The sequence below is a fragment of the Musca autumnalis genome, unplaced genomic scaffold, assembly GCF_047663935.1.
Source record: "Musca autumnalis isolate F117 unplaced genomic scaffold, ASM4766393v1 scaffold_5, whole genome shotgun sequence".
In the NCBI taxonomy this organism is placed as follows: Eukaryota; Metazoa; Arthropoda; class Insecta; order Diptera; family Muscidae; genus Musca; species Musca autumnalis.
In genome coordinates, this window is record NW_027412088.1 from 154724430 (window position 1) to 154748449 (window position 24020).

Consider the following 24020-nt stretch of genomic DNA (forward strand, 5'->3'; position numbering starts at 1 on the left):
TTGAAGTTCACACCAACAGTTCATTCTCGCATTTCGGATCTCACCACATTATTGACATATTTATTAAATCGTCGTTGACAAATGTACTGAAAACAACGTTATAGATGCATTTTACAACAGTGGCATGTTCTGAAGAGTTGTGTATTACATTCCATTGAATATTTTCCATAAGAAAATATAAAGGAAAAATTAACGGTTTTGGAGATATAGTGCGAAATGTATACAAATTATGGAAATTTTCGATATTTTATAAAATTTGAGGGAACAAATTTAGTTTTTTCGAGTTCATTATTTCTACAAATATTTTATTCTTGCCCTTATCTACAAATTTGCTTCAGAAATGAGATGAAGATTCACATAGGTTTCAGAGATATAGCCCAGAATTGCTTTAAAAAGTCAATATTTAACCTTGTTTAGATGAGGCCATAAAATCCAAGCTGGATCTGACACAACAAAACTCAACTAGGGTTTTTGTCGTTTGGTTCTGTACTTTCAAAAAATCCTCAGCTCAAATTGTTTGCACAAGATTACAATATAAATGTTGCACAGTGTAATTAATAATTTATTATCCTCTATGCCTAAATTACACTATGCAACACTGAAAATGCAAACAACTTTTAGCATGCATTTTTTGAAAGTACAGATTAAAACTACAAAAACCCTAGTAGGGTTTTGTCCTGTCAGATCCAGATCGGATTTTATGGCCTCATCTAAACCGAGCTAAAACTACAGTTTTTTGCATTTATCGGGCCTTTATCTCAGAAACAAATAGGAATATGGCCTTGCTGTCTTTGGCAATATTCTAGCCCTAAACTAGTAGAACTTATCTTTTGAAAAGACCACATAAACTAAACTATTGGGAGTTGAACCAAGTAACCTTTTGCAAAAATCTTCCAAATAAAGTTCTCAACAATTCTTTAGAACATCCCGAAACTCTAAAATGCTTACTTCATGTTGTTTCAGCGTTATTTTGCATCTTATCTTTTATAGCAAATATTTCAAACACAGTTCACACCAACAGTTTAGTCTCGCATTTCGGATTTCACTACATTATTGACATTTTTATTAAATCGTCGATGAAAAATGTACTGAAAACAACGACATAGAGGCATTTTACAACAATGACATGTTCTGAAGAGTTGTGTATTACATTCCATTGAATTTTTTCCGAAAGAAAATATAAAGGAAAAATTAACGGTTTTGGAGATATAGTGCGAAATGTATACAAATTATGGAAATGGAACGAGTTCATTATTTCTACAAATATTTTATTCTTGCCCAAGGCAAATTTATACAAGGTACAACATTGTTGTTTTTGAAAATTAATTGTCAAAGAAAATATTGAATAATAGTGTCGTTTCTAAGGAAAAACATAAATACATTTTGAAAATCCTTTAAAATAGAACAAGTTTGAATCCAAATGTAAATATAAATCATTCAGAACTGTCCTAGGTCATTTTTGTTACACGTTTAGGATGAAAAGTAGTATTTCATGGTAGCAAATTTCTAAGTTTCAAATTTCATGAGCAGACCCTATTTTGAAAACTAAATTTACAAAAAAAAAAAAATTAGAATACAGCTGATTGTCACTTCTACCTTATATAAATATACCTTGTTCTTGCCCTTATCTACAAATTTGCTTCAGAGATGAGATGAAGATTCACATAGGTTTCAGAGATATAGCCCAGAATTGCTTTAAAAAGTCAATATTTAACCTTGTTTAGATGAGGCCATAAAATCCAAGCTGGATCTGACACAACAAAACTCAACTAGGGTGTTTGTCGTTTGGTTCTTTACTTTCAAAAAATCCTCAGCTCAAATTGTTTGCACAAGATTACGTTAAAAATGTTGCACAGTGTAATTAGTAATTTATTATCCTCTATGCCTAAATTATATGCATGTGTCATTCAGAATAGAGGAAATGCAACGAAAAATTGTTATACCCTACACCACTTTGTGGGGAGGATATTATAAGTTGGTTTTGGCCAAAAAGTTTGTAACGCATCGAAATAATGGTCGTAGACCCATACTTATATATATCAAAATGAATGTCTCGACGAGCTGGGTCGATCTGGCTATGTGTGTCCGTCCGTCCGTCTGCCCATCTAAACCTTGTAATCACGCTACAGGTCGCAATTTTGATCGGATCGTCACCAAATTTTGGGTGTTGATAAGGGTTCCGGAGGGAAAGAAATCTATTGATTTTGGTGATGGTCGGATAATATTCAGGGGTCGGAATGGGCAAAAAACTAATTTGGGGAAAAAGTCAACGTTTTATTTCAAAGCTAATGTCTCCGCATCTATAATGGGTATATCAAAAGCAAAACCTGCTAATGAAAGAAGAAAATATCACATTTCTAATGATGTAAAGTAGGTTCTCGTAGGTGGTCAAATAACGAAGAAATCGCAATAGTCGCTAATACAACCCAACTTTTTATTTTTCGATTTGAGTTATAATGACGAATATCACAGCTTTGGTTGGGGATCTTCCAAACGCAAAGTAAGTCTATGAAAGAAGAATATCCCACCTTTACAATGATTCAAAGCAGGTTGGCGTAGGTTGCCAAATAACGGAGATATAGCAATAGTCGATAATATATCCAATTTTTCAATTTTTTTCAAAATCGCGCTACAGGTCGCAATTTCGATCGGATCGTCACGACATTTTGGGAGCTGATGGGGGTCCCACAGAGGAAGAATCCTGTTGATTTTGATGATGGTCGGATAATATTCAGGGGTCCGAATGGACAAAAACTTATTTGGAGAAAAGGTCAACGTTTTGTTTCTTTAAGAGGTATATCAAAAGCTAAACCTGGCAAGGAAAGTAGAAAATTTCACCTTTACAACGATGTACAATAGGCGGTCGTAGGTGGTCAAACAACAGAGATATCGCAATAGTCGGCACAGGTCGACATTTTCATCGGATCGTCACGAATTTTTTGGGAGTTGATGCGAGTCCCACAGGGGAAGAAGCCTATAAAGATTGGTGATGGTCGGATAATATTCAGGAGTCGGAATAATCAAAAAGCTGATGTGGAGAAAAGTCAACGTTTTTTTCTTATGCAAATTTTTCCGCTTCTGGTAGGAGTATTCCAAAAAGAAAGCCCGCCAATGGTAGTAGGAAAGATCTCCTTTATGTTGATGCAAAGTATGTTGGCGTAAGTGGGCAAACAACCGAGATATCTCAAAAGTCAGTAATATATCCAATTTTTCATTTTTTGTAATCACGCTACCGGTTGAAATTTTGATCGGATAGTAACGAGATCTTAGGGGTAGATGCGGGCCCCACAGAGGAAGAAGCCTATTGATTGTGGGATAGATAATATTTAGGGGTCGGAATGGGGAAAAACTCATGTGGAGACAAATTTAAAGTTTTATTCTTTGTGAATATATCGGCTTCTAGTAGGGGTATTCCAACGGCAAAGCCTGTCAATAGAAGAAGAAAATGTTACCTTTAAATTGGTGTAAAGTGAGTTGACAAAGGTGGCCAAACAAGGGAGATACCACAATGTATCCAATTCTTCCTTTTTTTGCAATCTCGCTACAGGTCGCAATTTTGATAGGATGGTCACGAAATTTTGTTTGCTTATTGGGGTCCCGAGAGAAAGAGGCATATTATGTTTGATGGTATTCGGATTATATTCCCTAAAAGAAATGTTTACCAGTGAAAAGCTTATGCACAGGGGTAGTGGTGTAGGGTATCACATGGTCGGCCCCGTCCCGACTGTAGCCTTTTCTCACTTGTTTTCAATAGTTTTTGTTTAGTTTTGTCCGCTTATATTTCCGACCTAAAATGTTTTTTGTTTTGTTTTAATTTTAACTTTTGTTTATTAAATTCTGAATTACTTATGTTTGTGTTTTTCAATGAGAAAGATATAAATAAATAATAAGAAAGAAAAAGAAAAAATAAATTTATAACTTTGTTTTCTTAAAAAAATTATCATCTTAAAAAAATGTATTTAGGGGGTGCTTTAGTTTTGTCCGACACTGTATATTGCGGAATATCTATACTGCCTGGACAGGGGCGTTATCGACATTTAAATTCGAGATGCTTTGCAGGTTATCAGACGGTTGGGACCAACCGTCGCCCAACTTTGTTATTATGCTTTGGATTAGACGAGCGAAGTTATTGCATAGAACGGGGCTTCCCACTAAATTTGGTTGCTGTGAAGATGATTTGTTCCGTTCTGTTCTAAAAAATCAAAAATAGTAGATTCTTGCAGGTATGTACTGTAATATACCAAGTACTTCATCGCAAGGAAGTATACGAAAGAGTCGATGACAGTGTCGACTTCTTCACTGCAGGCTGTGTCACAGACCCATCGTTGTTGTTGTAGCAGAATAGAACCTACGTAGAATCATAGTTTTGATGCTGGGTTGGCAGCCGCTGTACGAAGAACTTGCTGCAGTGGGATTGATATACCCATCGTTGTTCTGTCTGTTCGCGTTTAGTCATTTGTTGAATGGTTTATCTCATCCTACAAGCTCTTTACATCCAACAAATTGGGATGTGGTTTGGGAGGTGAGGCATCTGAGTTCCGTCTGCTCGCGTTTGCACCATTGTTGGATGGTCTCACCTCCATGACAGTGGTAAGGGGATTGGGAAGTAAGCCTGGGATTTTGGCTGGGATTTTCACCAGTTTTGAATTATTTACAGTCTTTTCGGAAGACTAACTAATCACACAAGAACGGAATAATAATCACACAAGAATTCGGTGGGCGATCAACAGTTTCCAGCCTTATAAATCACCTGGACCGGATGGTATAATACCGGCAATGCTACAGAATGTGGCGCCCTATTAATCCGGGTAGAAATTGTCAAGGCTTGTTTATTGTTATCGTACATACCTGGTCTGTGGAAGGAGGTTAAGGTGACCTACATCCCCACCAAAGCGGGGAAGCCAAGTCCTACTCTACCAAAAGACTACAGACCAATTAGTCTTTCTTCCTTTCTCTTAAAAACATTAGAAAGGTTACTGGATCTTGAAATTAGAACACTATTAAACCCCATTAAAATCATCAAATCACAACATGCCTACACTAAAGGCAAATCAGTGGAGACTGCCTTGCATGAGGTGGTCGGGCATGTTGAGAAGCATATGGAAAATTCAGGCTTCACGCTGGCGGCCTTCCTCGATATAGAGGCGGCTTTCAATAACGTGAAGCTTGAATCAATTCACAATGCTCTCAGCAACATAGGCATTTCCTCCATCAATTCATGCATAGGAGAGAGTTCCGTGAGGAAATCTGTTAACAGAGGCACTCCGCAGGGAGGAGTTCTCTCACCCCCACTATGGCTTCTGGTAAAAAATGAAATACTTGTGTTCTTCGACCGGTTGAAGATCAAGGTGGTTGCTTATGCTGATGATGTGGTTGTGCTGATAAGTGGCAAATTCCTGCAAAGCGTTTGAAACATAATGAGACGGATGGAGATGAAACAAATAAAACAGATAAGAGTTCGGAAGATTCCGAAGATGCGGAAGATGGTGAAATTACTATGGAAATGAAAGAAGCTGCAGGTGAGGAAGAGGGTGAGGATGAAGGAACAGCGGAAGAAGATGGAGCAGATGATAATTGTACCAGCGAAACAAGCAAATGTACAATATTGCATTTCAAAAAATTTATACAATCGCATACCGATGAATCATTGGGAGATTGTAGTTTCCTAAATACCTGCTTTCACGTGACCACTTGCAAATATGTGCACTGTAGACACGTTACCTAACATTTATACAAATAAACCAGTTGATGTCAAGACCAATAGGTGTATTAAACGCAGTGTTGATCCCAATGTTACTGTATCCGCCCCAATGGAACCAGTGTGATTTGCGTTATTTATTTATTGGTATTGGGTAAGTTTGCTGTTGTTATGGCCTTATGGTAGGTTTTTTGATATATATCACGGTGCTCTTGAAACAATTTTAAATGGAAGGTGCTTACACCTCGGAAATTTTTGCGGATTCTGAAACTACAATGTTTATAGATGAGAACAATCAAAAAACAAAAAAATCGCGGGAGCGCTTTTTAAATAAATCGATTTAAGTTGACATTTTTAGGGGTTGTTTAGGTTTTCGCGATTTTGCTTAGAAACCACATTTCCTATCAAATGGGACTAGATATGAAAATTCTCTACAAGATTGATTTATGATATTCTGGTCGGTTTTACCGTTTTTGAGATATAGAAGTTCAAATTGGGACAATTCAAATTCAATTCAATTCTGTATCGCCCCCTTATAAAACAATGTCAAGACTGCAAATTCCCAACTTAAACTTATACATCTAAAAAATGTTACAACTAAGGATAAGTTACTTAAGCCAGTCTTGTAGAGAATTTTCACAGCTTTAAGATTTTCTCAGGTCACATGTCGATACGACTTACCGTATTCAAGCAAATTCGCGAAACACTAACAAAAAAACTAAAAATGTAAACTGAGCTTCCTTATCTCAAAAATGGTACAAGCTGGGAACAAATGATAAACGTCAATTCTCTAAAGAATTTTGACAGCTACAACATTTTCTTTAGCTCCATTTCGATTGGACTTGCGGGTTTTCAAGCAAAATCGTAAAAACCTAAAAATGTGAATTTTGACCGCGATTTATTTAAAAATCCCTACAGCGATTTTTTCTTGTTTTTGGATTTTTCTCATCTATGAACACTGCTGATTTAGAATTCACAAAAACTTTCCATGTGTAAGCGGTTTTCATCAAAAGTTAGTTAAGGCGCACCCTACATGACATTGTTTTATAAGGGGGCGATACAGTCAGTGCATTGTCCCAAGTTGAACTTCTATATCTCAAATATGGTAAAAACTACGAAAATACCATAAAGGTCGATCTTGTAGAGAATTTTCATAGCTACAATATTTGTTTTAGTCCCATTTTGATAGGAAATGCGGTTAAATCACGATTTATTTAAAAAGCGCTCCGGCGATTTTTTTGTTTATTGATTGTTCTCATCTATGAACATTGTAGTTTCAGAATCCGCAAAAACTTTCGACGTGTAAGCACCTTCCATTTAAAATTGTTTCAACAGCACCGTGATATATTTTGGAATATATTCACGAAATTATTTTCGGAATTTTAAAGGTACAATGTCAGATGATGAAATGAGACAATTGCGAGTACCGGCTTTACAGGATGATGGTTTAATATTTCTATGGGTTACAGGGCGTGCCATGGGAAGAGAATCACTCTATCTTTCAGAAAGGATCTATAGAAGCACCCTTTATTTCAGAAAGGATCTAGAGAAGTAGCCTTCTTTCAGAAAGGATCTAGAGAAGCACCCTTTATTTCTGAAAGGATCTAGAGAAGTAGCCTTCTTTCAGAAATGATCTGGAGAAGTAGCCTTCTTTCAGAAGGGATCTATGTATAGAAGCAACCTGTAGTGTCTCAAGTTGACATCACTGATTTAATAATTGTTTATTTGCATCATTGGTTTTCTATGTCTTTACGATAATATGTATTCAACATTTCTCTGTCACATATTATTGTTACAGTAAGCGCTTACCCGTCTAACGTTCAAGATTATTGTTTCTGTCATATCTTTGTATTTTAATAAATGTATAAATGTAGTCTCTTTTATAATACAACGCGTGTTTTAATTCTGCTACCAGACACAACAGCACCCTTTCTTTCAGAAAGGATCTATAGAAGCATCATTTCTTTCAGAAAGGATCTATAGAAGCACCCTTTCTTTCTGAAAGGATCTACAGAAGCACCCTTTCTTTCAGAAAGAATCTACAGAAGCACAATTTCTTTCAGAAAGGATCTGGACAAGCACCCTTCTTTCAGAAAGGATCTAGAGAAGCACCGTTTCTTTTAGAAAGGAGCTAGACAAGCACCCTTCTTTCAGAAAGGAGCTAGACAAGCACCCTTCTTTCAGAAAGGATCTAGAGAAGGACCGTTTCTTTTAGAAAGGAGCTAGACAAGTACCCTTTCTTTCAGAAAGGATCTAGAGACGCACCGTATCTTTTAGAAAGGAGCTAGATAAGCACCCTTTCTTTCAGAAAGGATCTAGAGAAGCACCTTTTCTTTCAGAAAGCATATAGAGAAGCACCCTTTCTTTCAGAAAGGAGCTAGAGATTCACCCTTTCTTTCAGAAAGGTTCTAGAGAAGCACCCTTTCTTACAGAAAGGATCTGGACAAGCACCCTTCTTTCAGAAAGAAAGATTTTCTAAAAAATACAAATAATCAATTACAGTATTTTTTGCTTACCTGCACAATCAAAAATTGCATGACTTCTTGTGCAGCATTCCCCAAAATGCAGTAAGCTTAAATTCGCTTACCTGCCCAACAAGGACGATATCTTCAATATTACTTACGTGCATATGATGTGCAGCTATAAGCAATGTTGAAATAATAAAGTGAGTGACATTTCAAGTTCGGGAGAGAAAACGTTACAATCGTTTACAATACATTAGGGGTGTCTTTTTACTTACTAAATGTTGCTGAAACATTTTTTTAGCAACTTTTCCTTTATGCAACTGTCAAAATCTGCAACATTAGTAATAATTATTACAAATTATCACGTAAAAAGACACACCTATTATCTTTTCTTGTGTTGTATTTGTTTTGTTTTGATTTTTATTGCAACAACTTGTATTCACTTCCTCCGTACGACGGTACAAGTTTCATCAGAGGCAAGTCCATACTTCCTTAGAAAATGGCCGAAAAGGTGCAAAAAGCCCCTATGACAATTTGTCCTCTATCAAGTGGACAACTTCCTTCAATACGTTCGACAATGTAGATTGAGCCATGCAATTGTTGTAATCATTGTCATGGGACTTTTGGAAGCTTCCCTCCACAAAAAAATCTCAACGCAGCGCACACTTTTAAAAGTGATGGCATTGCTGTTGATCTGTAACTTTCTGTGAAGTCATCCTTTAACGTTTCCACTGAACTTATCATTTTAAAATAGTTTTTATTTGGCGAATTGTGCCTATTGGATTAATATAGAGTTCACAAGTTTGAAAAAAACACTGATCGATAACACGTTTACCGACAACCCAGTTGAGTTGACATCAATAATACAATATTTCATCTCAGTTGTGCTGACAATTGACAACGCAACTCAAGTTTAGTGGCAATGCATAATCGACCCCTTAGCCACATTGATCGAGAACTTAACTTTAGCATTAAGAGGGGATTCTAATGATCTCAAATGCCTTCACAGGGCGATATTGTGCTTTCACATTTGGATTCCCCTTTGAGGTGAATGGAGTAACCGACGGCCTTGAACAGCTTCTCAGCCTTCTTAATTTGAGGGTTTTGCCCAAGAACAGGCGGTTCCCAAAGTCATCACCTCCATAGAGGGGTCACCCCTGTACTCGAAATGAGAATTCCGCTGATAAAAAGTTGCCTTTTAGATAAATGAGGATTGTTCCATTCAAACTTCCTCACAAACTTGAGGTGCGTTCATATCATGGTAGTAACTATGCAGTTGTTGTTGAGCTTGGTTTCCTGCACCGCTGCAGGCATGCATTCCGGTATATGCGCTTACAACTTCCTTCCTCAATGCTTTCTGCCAAAGAATCTTGACTGGAGGTGGAGACATGGAACACTGTTGTGCCCATAGCATACTCCCATTCCGCCAATGATAAAAAATTACGAAGGCTATCATCCCTGAAACTTTGGGTACTTTCTCCACAATGATGTTTAGGATATGCTGTACATTTATGTCGTCGAGCTTTGGGATATTGTCCCCGCCCACAACTTCAGAAGAGAAGCACTCTTTCCTTTCAGAATGGATCTAAAGAAGCACCCTTTATTTCTGAAAGGATCTAGAGAAGTAGCCTTCTTTCAGAAAGGATCTAGAGAAGCACCCTTTCTTTCAGAAAGGATCTAGAGAAGTAGCCTTCTTTCAGAAAGGATCTATAGAAGCACCCTGTAGTGTCTCGAGTTGACATCACTGATTTAATAATTGTTTATTTGCATCATTGGTTTTCTATGTCTTTATGATCATATCGAGCCCTTCCCGCGAAAAAGGTGTAAGCGACAAAAAGCTAATTTTACAGGAGACGGTTTTTATTGAATAACTTTTGATATAACCAAAATTGTTTATTCAAATTTGGTATAGTTCTGTTATTAAATCCTATTTACTGAAAAAATAAAAAAATTGTGGAATATCTTCAATATAACGGTAGTTTGTGTCGCTTACATCTTTTTCGCTGTCACGCAATCAGGCTTCTACTTTGAGAAGTGGCGGTTACATCAAAAAAAAATATTTGAAACAAATCATTTTTAGAGTAATTCTTATCTACAATTTAAAAACAAAGCACACTAATTTTATAGCAAGTATTTATTCGAAGAATTATAACATTAAACCGTATTTCTTGTAATATAGTTGAATAACGACATGGTATGTAAATGTGCAATTTGATGTAAGCGACAATTCGCTGTCACAAACAAATGTACACAAAAAGCAAAAATGGCGCTTACATCAAAATTGTTTTTGCTCTAATTTCGTAACGGTACATGGCTGAGTTCTAAAAATTTGGGAGATGGTGTGTTGGAATATTCTTTATAGATTTCCGTAAAAAAACGAAAATCGAAAAAATGTCGCTTACATCATTTTCGCGGGAAGGGCTCGATATGTACATGGTACAATAATACAGGTAGCATTATCATGCCAGCTGATGGTAACATAATGTGTCAACTGCATTGAATTGATGTCAAATTTTGACACCTTATGTTACCAACAATTGCCGATGCGGCTACCTGTGTATTTGTACCATGCATATGTATTCATCATTTCTATGTCACATATTATTGTTACAGTAAGCGCTTATCCGTCTAACGTTCAACATTATTGTTTCTGTCATATCTTTGTATTTTAATAAATGTAGTCTCTTTTATAATACAACGCGTGTTTTAATTCTGCTACCAGACACAACAGCACCCTTTCTTTCAGAAAGGATCTATAGGCGCATCATTTCTTTCAGAAAGGATCTAGAGAAGTAGCCTTCTTTCAGAAAGGATCTAGAGAAGTAGCCTTTCTTTCAGAGAGGATATAGAGAAGCACCTTTCATTCAGAAAGGACCTAGAGAAGTACCCTTTTTTCAGAAAGGGTATAAAGAAGCATGAAAATAGTCCTGAGGATATCAGGATTTTTTTTTCTATAAAACAAAAATCTTCCTTAGGTTTTCAGGAATTTTTTTCTATAGAACCCTGAGGTTCTCTGAAATGTTTTTATACAGAAAAAAAAAAAATCGTCCTGAAAAGTACCTTTTTTCTGAAAGGGCCCAGAGAAGTACACTTTCTTTCATAAAGGGCCTAGGGAAGTAGCCTTTCTTTCATAAATGGTCTAGAGAAGTACTCTTTCTTTCAGAAAGGATCTAGAGAAGCTCAAACTGTTTCCGACAAAATCTACAGAAGCACCATTTCTTTCAGAAATGGTCTAGACAAGCACCCTTTCTTCCAGAAAGGATCTGGACAAGCACCCTTCTTTCAGAAAGAATCTAGAGAAGCACCGTTTCTTTTAGAAAGGATCTGGACAAGCACCCTTCTTTCAGAAAGAATCTAGAGAAGCACCGTTTCTTTTAGAAAGGAGCTAGAGAAGCACCTTTTCTTTCAGAAAGGATATTGAGAAGCACCCTTTCTTTCAGAAAGGATCTGGACAAGCACTCTTCTCTCAGAAAGGATCTAGAGAAGCACCGTTTCTTTTAGAAAGGAGCTAGACAAGCACCCTTTCTTTCAGATAGGATCTAGAGAAGCACCGTTTCTTTTAGAAAGGAGCTAGAAAAGCACCCTTTCTTTCAGAAAGGATCTAGAGAAGCACCTTTTCTTTCAGAAAGCATATAGAGATGCACCCTTTCTTTCAGAAAGGAGCTAGAGATGCACCCTTTCTTTCAGAAAGGAGCTAGAGATGCACCCTTTCTTTCAGAAAGGAGCTAGAGATGCACCCTTTCTTTCAGAAAGGTTCTAGAGAAGCACCATTTCTTACAGAAAGGATCTAGAGAAGCACGCTTTCTTTTAGAAAGGATCTAGACAAGCCCCCTTTCTTTCAGAAAGGATCTAGACAAGCCCCCTTTCTTTCAGAAAGAATCTAGTGAAGCACCCTTCTTTCAGAAAGAATCTAGAGAAGCACCCTTTCTTTCAGAAATGGTCTAGACAAGCACCCTTTCTTCCAGAAAGGATCTGGACAAGCACCCTTCTTTCAGAAAGAATCTAGAGAAGCACCGTTTCTTTTAGAAAGGAGCTAGAGAAGCACCCTTTCTTTCAGAAAGGATCTAGAGAAGCACCTTTTCTTTCAGAAAGGATCTAGAGAAGCACCTTTTCTTTCAGAAAGGATATTGAGAAGCACCCTTTCTTTCAGAAAGGTTCTAGAGAAGCACCATTTTTTCAGAAAGGATCTAGAGCAGCACCCTTTCTTTCAGAAAGATTTTAAGAAGCACACCTTCTTTCAGGAATTATCTTTTTTCTTTTAGAAAGTGTCTATAGAAGCACCCTTTATTTTAGAAAGGGTTTATAGTATATAATAGTTATAGACAACCACTCTTTCAGAAAGGGTCTAGAGAAGCACCCTTTCTTTCAGAAGGAATCTAGTGAAGCACTCCTTCTCTCAAAAGTATCTAGAGAGCACCCTTCCTTTCAGAAAGGATCTAAAAAAGTACTTTTTTCTGAAAGGACCTAGAGTAGTATCCTTTCTGTCATAAAGGGCCTAGAGTAGTATCCTTTCTTTCATAAAGGGCCTAGAGTAGTATCCTTTCTTTCATAAAGGTCCTAGAGAAGTACCCTTTTTATCAGAAAAGATCTATCAAAACGGGTCTAGAGAAGCACGAACTCTTTTGGAAAGGATCTAGAGAAGCACCCCTTCTTTTAGAAAGGATCTAGAGAAGCACCCCTTCTTTTAGAAAGGATCTAGAGAAGCGGCCTTTCTTTAAGAAAGGATCTAGAGAGGCGCCCTTTCTTTCAGAAAGGATCTACAGAAGCACCCTTTCTTTCAGAAAGGATCTACAGAAGCACCCTTTCTTTCAGAAAGGATCTAGAGAAGCACCCTTTCTTTCAGAAAGGACCTACAGAAGCACCATTTCTTTCAGAAAGGATCTACAGAAACACCCTTTCTTTCAGAAAGGTTCTAGAGAAGCACCCTTTCTTACAGAAAAGATCTAGAGAAGCACGCTTTCTTTTAGAAAGGATCTAGACAAGCCCCCTTTCTTTCAGAAAGGATCTAGACAAGCCCCCTTGCTTTCAGAAATCTAGTGAAGCACCCTTCTTTCAGAAAGAATCTAGAGAAGCACCGTTTCTTTTAGAAAAGAGCTAAACAAGCACCCTTTCTTTCAGAAAGTATCTGGACAAGCACCTTTGTTTCAGAAAGAATCTAGAGAAGCGCCATTTCTTTTAGAAAGGAGCTAGACAAGCACTCTTTTTTTCAGAAAGTATTTCGTGAAGTTCCATGTCTTTTCAGAAAGGGTCTAGAGAAGCACTCTTTCTTTCTGGTGATATTAACTTGCTAACTTACCTCTATCAATTGTATCCTGACGCTCCTTAACAATGACATTTCTTCAGATTCGCTTGATTTGAAATGATGGGAAAACATTCTTTATATTCATTACACTCGCATATATTTCTTTTTGGTTTTGGTATGTCTTAATTAACAGTTAATTAATTATTGGAAATAATTGTATGCATATTAATAAATGTTTGTATATAATTTATTAACTTACATATGATGGTGTTGAGAAACGATAATAGAAATTATTCTCAACACATATTTGTATAACTAAATTCGTATTTAAAAAAAGCTGCTCAAAAATCGAGAAAAATAATTACAATTTTTGAAAAACGTAAAACGTTTTAATTTTTTCTCCTATAGAAATAATTCCAATATTTATAAACACAATCCGGGATAACAGTAACGCAAGACTGTTACAAAAAATTCCAATAACTCATTTAAGGAAAAATAAAGAAAAAAAAAACAAAATGTTGTATTTTTTAAAAACTAAATCGTCATTTGGAAAGAAGGGAAGAACTTAGAACTTAATTATTAAATAATAATAAGAAGGACTTTAAAAATAATATTATTTATAAATTGTTTGTTTTTGTTAACTTTGTAACCGTACAACGGTTATATAATTGTTATGTAATGTTTTCGTATATATGCAAATTTTTTGGTAAGGCCTAAAGAAATTTCAAACACCATTCTTAGTTAGAAAGAAGTCTCTCCGGGATATTCACTTATAATTAATTTTTTGTTTGTTGTCACATAGTTTTCATTGTTATGTTCACAATTTTCTTTATTTGCGGTTTTGAAATTGTTTGCCAACTTTTTATTTCCCAAACTTGAAGTTGATGCTTTAAAACTTTGATAGTTCATATTGGTGTTCCCTCCGTTGTGTTGTTGTTGGTGACTGTTAAACAGTATTGAAGACATTTTTTCAATATCATTTGTTGCAGCACGTTTACGTGCATTGTTAAGTATAACAAATGGATTATTAGCTAAACGATTGCCGCAGCTATTGCCTACCGTCAAAGGTAGCAAATGATGCGGTAGTATACTGTTGCTGCTGCTGCTGCTATCAGTATCATGTTCTTCTTCTTTTCTGTATTGCTGGGTTTCTTGCTTTGTTTGCAGTACTTCCTTGATGCTGTGATTTTTGTCATTTGTATTCTGATTTGTGATGTGATGATTATGTTCAGCTTCTCCTTCGACTTCGTCATCATCGTTATCATTTGTTTCTGTTGTCGTCTCATCATTATCTTCTTCTTCGTGATCACTTTCTGGCCGATTCCCATCGAGACAATAAAGTAGGCTCGAACTTAAACGATTCTCATCCATATCATCAAGTTCACGTGAACTTTCGAAATCATCAGAGTGACTAGTAAATGACGTGTCTTCTGGTGGTGCTGTCAGAACACTGCGGGTTAATAAGTACTCTCTGAAAAAGAAAGGAGATAATATACAATAGATAGAAGTACAAATGGGGTTATGTTCGGAGGTCCGAACTTTTTGTATCCTCCACCGTAAATTACATTGAACCCACATTTTAGTTATTTCGAAGGATTTCTTTTCTATAGAAAAAAATCCTGCGAACCTCTGGAATATTTTTTTATAGAAAAAAATTCCTGAGAAACTAAGGACTATTTTTTATATAGAAAAAAATCTTGAGAAACTAAGGAATATTTTTCAATAAAAAAAATAGTTCTGAGGTTCTCAGGAATTTTTTCTATAGAAAAAAAATAGTCCTAAGGTTCTAAGGAATTTTTCTATAGAAAACAAAAATAGTTCTGAGAGGTTCTCACGATTTTTTTCTATAGAAAAAAATAATACTGTCGTTCTCAGGTTTTTTTCTATAGAAAAAAGCTGTGGTTCTCAGTATTTTTTCTATAGAAAAAAAAATGTCCTGAGGTTCTCAGGATACTTTTCTATAGAAAAAAAATTTTCTTGATTTTCTAAGGAATTTTTTGTATGGAGCACAATTTACTATGAATGATGCTGCAAAGTTTAAACGCTATTAAACGAAAATGAAAAAACTATTTGCCCGCGAAAAATACCTTTTCAATATTCTTAGAAAAATGCCAGAAAATTATTTTTCTTATTTTTTCACATGAAGTCAATCAGGGATATGATTGGGTAGATCGATTACAAATCCTTTTTCACCTTTTTCAAATACAAATATTTGCAGGAAATTCCCCTAATCACAGCAATCTAACTTTACACAAGAAAACGGAAATGACTTAACATTTTGGTAACAATAGCAAATACAAATGTACATACACACACATACAAACAATTTAATCCATACTCACTTGAAATGTGTACTCAAAACATCTGCAGCAGCAGTTTGTTCTTGTTGCTGTTCATCTTTACTTTGTTTGGTTTTACAACTCAACGAATTTGATACTGATGAAGATTCTTCTGATTGAAATTCCCGAACACAGGCATTTTTATGTTGCATGACAAAGCTACGATTAGCCTGTAGTTGTAGTTGTCGTTTTAATATATCCGAATATCCACCCAATGAGGTAGCATCTTCATTGATAACTTCAGGATGAGGTGGATTGTTGTGTATTAAATCTAAAGGTTTTGCCTTAGTCACGATACCACATAAAATTGAATCATCTTCGAGATGTTCTTCTTCATCAAGGTCTTCTTCTAAATCTTCTTCGTCTTCGTCTATCTCCTCATCGGCATCATCATCAATATCTTCCTCTTCTGCCTCAGCATTTTCCTCTAAATCTTCCTCCGCCATTTCGACTGTTTGATTTATGGTTTGATTTTGATCTGTGGAACTGGTGGTTGTGGTCAATACCATTACCGGCTTGCGAGAACGGGGAGTCATAATGGATTCCTGGAAAATACAAAAAAATGTATTTACTTCTTCGATTTCCCGGACTTTTCTTAGGTTCTATTTAATTTTATAAGAGAAAGGGAAACCTACCTGCATCGCCTTTGGCATGCGTTGTGTTGATTTTGTAATGGGTGACATTGACCGACGACCCAATAGCAGTGATGGTGTGCTTGTTATCAAATCCAAATTACGATATATACCACTTTGCTGTAGCAGCAATTGTTGATAGGTGGCTGGACCACCACCTGTGAAAGTGGGTAATTCCGAGGAGCTACTACTACCCGTCCCATGTGTATATTCAATATTTCCCACCACCGGATGATCGTTTTCCGTATCAACGCCACCACCACAATCATCTGCCGGATCATCCTCAAAGGTGTCATCATCTAAATCTTCATCATCCATATCCTGTAGCAATGGTGCATTATCAGCCCTACTACCGTTGGCAAAACTTCCCTCAATTTGTTGAAATATTTGTGAGTCATCACTTGACCGTCTTTTCAACGAAGACGACACGGTACGTACCAAACGTTTGGTCGACTCTGGTGTACTAAAGGGAAATTTCAAATTACCCATACTAACACCTTTCATTAGCTTACGTTTGATATATGTTCCCGGCATAAGCTTTGTAATTGGTGTAATCATATCATGGGCCAGCGAGGTCGATGAGCTGGGAGTTTCACAAATATTGTGAGACAAACTTAAATTTGGTTCTGACTTGTAACGAGATTTCAAATCATTAGAAGGTGTCTGTTGCAATGGTGTCGAGGGATGTGAGATACGTTCAATATCAATCAAATGAGAATCATCCCAAGCCACAGATTTTTTATCAGCACCAGCAATTAAATGTTTAGCTGCTTCCGAAATCAGTTTTAATGGAGTAACACAACATGTTGGATCCATGTGATTAACCGATATACCCGATGATAATGAGGATGTGGTAGATGTTATCGAGGTATTAGCATGATATTGTAAATCGGAAGATGTTTGGCGGCTAACGGGAGCCGATACTGATTTAGTTGTTGACTTGTGCACATAACCATCACTACTATTAGCATTGCTGTGGCATGCCGATGGATTGGAGCATGTAGATGAGGAAGAGTTGTACTCTTCGCCATCAGTGGTTATTTGGGCATGATGGTGTTGTTGTTGCATTTGTTGGTTCATTAGTAATGAAGATGAGGATATGGATTTTTGTAAAGGATGTGATTTGATTTGATATGGAGTGAGGTTAACAGAATTTGTGGAATTAGTCATGGACCATGAAGACGTTGTTGTTGAAGTTGACAGTGATGATGATATTATAGAGGATGCAGATGATGAAGCACTGATTGCCGAAGGATTGGGACTTTGGAAAAGTACTCTCTGTTTGTGATGTTTCATGCTGGAACTATTTGGGGTCTAGAAGGGTACATTGTTGGATTAGTTTTAAAGGAGAATAGAAAAAAACACAAACAGAGATAAATAAAGTATATTCAGGAGGGAATAAGCAAGGTGTAGTATTAGTAAAAATATGGGCTATAGTGATATAAATTCTTACCTCCATTACAACACTGGATATTTGAGCTTGTCGTTTAGGAGTTCGTGAAATTAAACCCTTGTTGAAAATGTGTTTTTTTATGGAATCACTTAGCGATTTAGCACTGCGAGAGCTTTCGGTTGTTTTCAAACGATTCATGGCTTGAAGTTGCAAGGGTGTTCCTGGAAGTAGATTCAATTAAAAAAGTGATTTATATCATATTAAAAAAGTGATTTTTCTTTTTGAGATTTTGGAAACATTTGGGGCATATGTATATCATAACGGACCGAAGTGGAAGTGAATCCAATTTTGAGTCATTCTTTTCGATATTTCTTTAATAAAAAGCTAACTTTCCTTTCTCCCTCCACTTACCTTGACCGTTTTGCTTATTAAATTGTTTAATCAAACGTCGTTTCTTCGATGATTCCGGCATTGATTGTATATGCGCATAGAGCTGTGCCAGTTCGGTGTCCGTGGTATTTGTAGTATGGGCTGCGGCAGTCTTTTCACGATCAACAAAAGTGTAGACAGTATTTACTGTCGACACATCCGATATAGACTCATCTAACGTCATTTCGGGTGACATTGTTTTCTTACGTTTTCTCTCCAAGAAATATGCTCGTATATCTGTAGCCAATTTGGCGGGAACGGCAAAGATGTCGTGGGCTCTAACAATCATATACGATATAATACTTGACAATTTTCGGGCCAGATAATGTAAAGCTTCTGGTGGTAAATTGCGAGGGCATATTAAATGTGGAGCAAAAAGTGTAGCCAAGTTATCTGGACCCATTTTATTAATATCCTGCTTGAGGGTCACAGCATGTAATATATCAATGATGTGTTGTAATAATTGACGATTATCATCGGGTAAAAGTAGCAGTAGTAGTTGAATCGAATGCAAAACATGCATTTCTGTTTTTAAGCGATCACCTGCATTTGAGGTTGTTGTTGCGGATTCTTCTTCGTTTTGTTCGACATGTAATAGATCGAAACATAGTGGGGCAATTTGTAAGTGAGCCGGATAATGTGCATCGGTTAGAATTGGTTCAGCCAATTCTGCCAAATATCCTTTGAAAACTGTCGCACAATCATGTGCTGAGTAGCCACTTCCTTCTAAATCGAGAGGTTTGTCGTTCTGTATTTGTTGGCGAAGTTCATTTTGCCGTGAACTTGAACCAGTCTTGCGAAAAATTCCTTCTTGTTGAATGTCTACAAAGATAGAGAGAACATAAATGATATGTTAAGATGGAAGGTATTGGAAATGGATACAGTAATATTATGGGTGTGAACCTAAAGGGTCTCATAATTTGGGTTTAGGCGACGCAATGAAGAACAAACGGCAACAAACAAAAAATGAGAAAAGAAGCAGATACATGAGCTAATAGGTCAAGAAACTAGGACGGAACGACCACTCGGACATGTACATGTATTGACCCTGGTAGTCCTGAACGTGTTGCTGAACATGCGAAAGACAAAAGAATAATACCAGCGGACCCGGCTTTAATCAAAATAAATTCCCGTGAGGGTTTCTAGGAGCTTATATAACTGTAGGGGGAAGAATATATAGAAGCGCTGTGATTCTGACTCTGGCAAAGAAATCCTTTTTATTCGGATGCGGTCATGCGGTCGTCTTTAACAGCAACAGTGTCAAAAATTCAAAGAGTTTGTATTCCAATATGATGTCTGGGAATGGACAATACATAACCTAACGCTGTATTAGTTCGTAAGAGCATCCTAGCAGCTCGGGAAGTATTCATTCGGTACAACAAGATTAATCATTTATACCTTACAGCAGTATGGAAGGAGCCCCACACAATGGACTAATTCCCTTTAGCATAACCTCAAAGTCATGGAATATGTAGCGCAAACTCTTTGTTACAATGAGAGCCCCTAGAATAAAGTAGATTTTTTCCCCATAAAATGAATTTATATTCGACGAAAATGCCACATTCACCCGATTGCTTCGCATAAAGTTTACTTTCCTTTAAAAGATGTCCTTTAAAACAAAACTTACTCTTTTCCAACATTAAGAAATCCTTTATCTCCTGCAAATGAAACAGAAATCCCGGGTCAACATGTTGCCGCAACTGTTCTGTTGGGCTGTTACCACAATTACTAGTATGGTGGTTGTGGTTAGTGCCAGTTGAACCCTTTATACCAACAGCCGAGGCACAACCTGTTGAACCTGACGCCAGAGCAGCTACAACAACACCATGTTTGTGTTTCTTGCTCATTGGATTCCATTTACGCAGCTTGCCTTTATCTTCGTAGACAATGTCATGACAAGGCAAATCAAATCTAAAACAAAAAGAAGAATCTTGAATAACATTGACCACATTACACTGTTTGTCCACTTTACTTACTCATCCGTATTTAAATCCAATTCAAAGGATAAATGCATTCGCACCAAACTTTTAAACTTTTCGTAATTGCACTTACGCATGCGGGCCACAATTTCGGCATCGCGCAACTCGGAGAAATTTAATGTATCTATTGAATCCATGTTACTTCCTTTTGTGTTACAAAAGAAATTGTTGTGTTGCTTGCGGCTTAGACGACAACAAATCTAAATGTCATTTTTTCTTTATGGCCAGAAAGAAGGAGCCTTGTTTTGTTTTATTTGTTATTTCGCATTTATTTGTGACGACATTTTGTTGTTATTCTGTTCTCTTTTAAGATTGTTTTAAATTATTCGATGATTTCGGATATGAAAATGAGAATCAGTATCTAAAATCCTTTAATATTCCTGAAACGATGTGTTTTTTCCTTTTGTAAAAACCGCTGACTTTAAAAAACCTGCATCAATTATTGTGTTGCCAACTACTTGACTCATACGTTGCCACATTTGTTTATCGTATGGGCGGATTGACGTATATCAACTATTACTTACTAATTAGTAATAACGTAAAGTATCGTATTGTACGAAGCGCATTTGAAAGTGGAATAAATTTTGCGAAAATATGTTTAACAGCTGGTTTACATTACGAAATCTAATTTCAACTGTTAATTCCAGTATAATTGGGCCATGCGTATACGTCAAATGAAAACACATCTCAAATCAATTGGATTTCATTTGACGTTCGAGCAATGGAATTGGCAATTGGAATTGAGTGGATTTCGTAAATGTATATATACGCAACCCTGCTTTTTCGTCTTAAACTACCAATAAATGCAACTGTTTTATGATGTCTTTGTTTGTTTGTGTGTGTTGTAGAAAAACAAAAATACTCAAACGATGACAAAAGTGAAAATAAATGGTTAAACAACTAGCAAATTTAAGGTTTTTTGTTATTGGAATTAATTTAATTTATTTGATACACATTTGTGTTGAAATTCCTATTTTTTCTGAATAATATGCCATTTAGATATGACACCATTAGCCGGTTTTAGCACATTATGAGGTTTTATTTGCTAAATCCAGCCAAAATCTACCAGATTTCCCATACAAAAATAAATCCTCGTATTGAGTGGATTTGTTTTAAATCTGGCATAAATCCTCGTATACAACTCTGTTTTTAGCAACATGTTGCTAGAAAATACAGAAAGTTGCAAGCTGGCACAAGAAACAAGGTAGATGCATCGGTGAATTGCTACACTAAAAATAATTTAAAATGTAAAAATTTGTAAACAAGGCGGAAAAATTAAATTTGTTTTGATGTACAAAGTTGATTTTTATCAACCAAGACTAATATTTATGATGTGTAAACGATAAAATAATTCGTTTATTTTAGATGGGCAAACTTCGATAAAATAATAATTTATTTGCTCTTTAGTTAGCATTAGTAGCATAATGTGCTAACATTTTCAGTATTAAACAATGCATTTGTAATTTGACGTATGTTTTTTGAGACGAATTCAATTTACAAAAAATTCTTTTGACGTTTCACATTCGTTCATATGGGCTGATGCATCTACCTTGGTAATTGTGCTATGAACAAAAATCAGCTGACTGCCATTTAAATCCTCCAAAATGTATATCTAAATGCAATGAGATTTGTACTGGATTTATTAAATCCAGTCGAGGATTTATGGCTAGTCTAAATGAGCTATAAATATATATTGTGCGTTTGTTTGTGTTATTGTATATGTGTGTATGTGCGATTGTGTGCGTAAGCAAATGAAATGCACTTCATTTGATTCCAGGATTTCGTAAAACGAGATCATTTAATGTGCATATGTAAATTGGACTTTATTAGCCGGATTTAGCGAATTATCAGAATTTATTTGCTAAATCCGGCAAAAATCTAACAGATTTTTCAAACAAAAATAATTCCTCGCATTGAGTGGACTTGTTTTAAATCCGGCATAAATCCTTGTATACAACTCTGTTTTTTGCAACATGTTGCTAGAAAATACAAAAGCTCTGTTCCTTTAATAGCTCATTTAGACTAGCCATAAATCCTCGACTGGATTTAATAAATCCAGTACAAATCTCATTGCATTTAGATATACATTTTGAAGGATTTAAATGGCAGTCAGCTGATTTTTGTTCATAGCACAATTACCAAGGTAGATGCATCAGCCCATCTGAACGAATGTGAAACGTCAAAAGAATTTTATGTAAATTGAATTCGTCTCAAAAAACATACGTCAAATTACAAATGTATTGTTTAATACTGAAAATGTTAGCACATTATGCTACTAATGCTAACTAAAAAGCAAATAAATTATTATTTTATCGCATCTAAAATAAATAAACGAATTATTTTATCGTTTAGACATTATAAATATTAGTCTTGGTTGATTAAAATCAACTTTGTACATCAAAACAAATTTAATTATTCCGCCTTGTTTACAAATTTTTACATTTTAAATTATTTTTAGTGTAGCAATTCACTGATGCATCTACCTTGTTTCTTGTGCCAGCTTGCAACTTTTTGTATTTTCTAGCAACATGTTGCTAAAAACAGAGTTGTATACGAGGATTTATGCCAGATTTAAAACAAATCCACTCAATAGGAGGATTTATTTTTGTATGGGAAATCTGGTAGATTTTGGCTGGATTTAGCAAATAAAACCTGATAATGCGCTAAATCCGGCTAATGGTGTCATATCTAAATGGCATATAAGTTAAAGAATATTCAAGTTTTACCATTTTTACTCGAAATGCGTCCTTTACTTCTGACTCCATACAATTACAATTTATATGGGAACAGTTTACAACATTTACTACTTTTGATGGTTTTACCATTTTCACAAGTAAAGGAACATACCACAAAAGTTGCAAACTGACACAAGAAACAAGGTAGATTCATCGGTGAATTGCTACAACAAAAATAATTTAAAATATCAAAATTTGTAAACAAAGCGACAAAAAAAAATAAATTTGCTTTAATATACAAAGTTGATTTTAATCGATGAAGACTAAAATTTACGATGTCTAAACCAGGGTTTCGGAGTCTACGAGTCTGAGTCGAGCAATTTTGCTGGAGTCGGAGTTTGAGTCGAAAAAATAATTCGGCTGCGACTCCGGGCAAAATTTTTTCCATGTTATAGAAATATAACTTTAAATTTGGAACAAGAACATTTTTTTAAAAATCATTATTTCATTTAAAAGAAAGGTATAAGAAAACATACATATATGCAAACAGTATATTATACCAAGTTAAAGGACATATGACAAGATATTTACTATTCTCTGAAGTGTAGTCTATTCATCCCTATTTTGTTGATCTAATTGATTCTTTAAATTTTTGCAAACGAAAGTAAAGTTCTATGACAATCGTAATAAGATTGGACCTTTAACCTCTTTCGTCAGAAGTCTTACTGGTCTACTCTCAAAGGTCTGTTGGTATTATCATCTTGTTTTTTATGAAGTCATCCTTATCTTCTATTAAAGACATTGTGGTCTCTATGGGAAATCTTACTGAATACCCTGTGACACAAAATTTAAGTCAAGATCTGGGGGTGGAAAAATTGATCTTCGGAATAAAAGCCCAAATTGAGAACCCCAAAAGATCCAATAGCTGAATTTCCTGAGTTATGACATAATGAATTTTTTGATTGACCCCCATCAATCAGTGAGAAAATAGCTTTATATCTCTGTTTGGAGATATTGTTTCATCATTTTTAGATGACATGTTTTCAGTTAAATAGAATGAGAAACTTTTCTGTCGAATATGCTGTCCTTCTGGCTCAGTTCCTTCCATGTCCTTTTGTTCTTGAACTCAAAAAGTAAACCAATATGAAATTTTCTACAAAAATGTCCC

The 24020-nt window shown here is 35.8% G+C and overlaps 1 protein-coding gene across 1 annotated transcript; it reads right to left on the reverse strand.

Moving 5' to 3' along the window:
• Positions 1 to 13539: 13539 nt before the first annotated feature.
• RhoGAP54D (Rho GTPase activating protein at 54D) lies at positions 13540 to 20642 on the reverse strand. The gene is made up of 7 exons (XM_073956212.1): positions 20175 to 20642; positions 19826 to 20109; positions 18181 to 19020; positions 17830 to 17990; positions 16380 to 17690; positions 15748 to 16289; positions 13540 to 14876 (listed from the first exon to the last, which is right to left on the reverse strand). Exons 1-7 carry the CDS (start codon positions 20312 to 20314, stop codon positions 14147 to 14149), a joined length of 4008 nt encoding a protein of 1335 aa, XP_073812313.1. The 5' UTR covers positions 20315 to 20642; the 3' UTR covers positions 13540 to 14146.
• Between the last annotated feature and the right edge of the window lie 3378 nt (positions 20643 to 24020).

Bases quoted from the DNA above. Each gene is read 5' to 3' on its own strand.
- RhoGAP54D (XM_073956212.1), bottom strand. From the start codon at position 20,314: ATGGATTCAATAGATACATTAAATTTCTCCGAGTTGCGCGATGCCGAA. The intron at 19,021-19,825 runs GTAAGTTTTGTT...CTATCTTTGTAG, and splicing joins TTTCTTAATGTTGGAAAAGA to ACATTCAACAAGAAGGAATT. The intron at 17,991-18,180 runs GTAAGTGGAGGG...ATCTACTTCCAG, and splicing joins TAATAAGCAAAACGGTCAAG to GAACACCCTTGCAACTTCAA.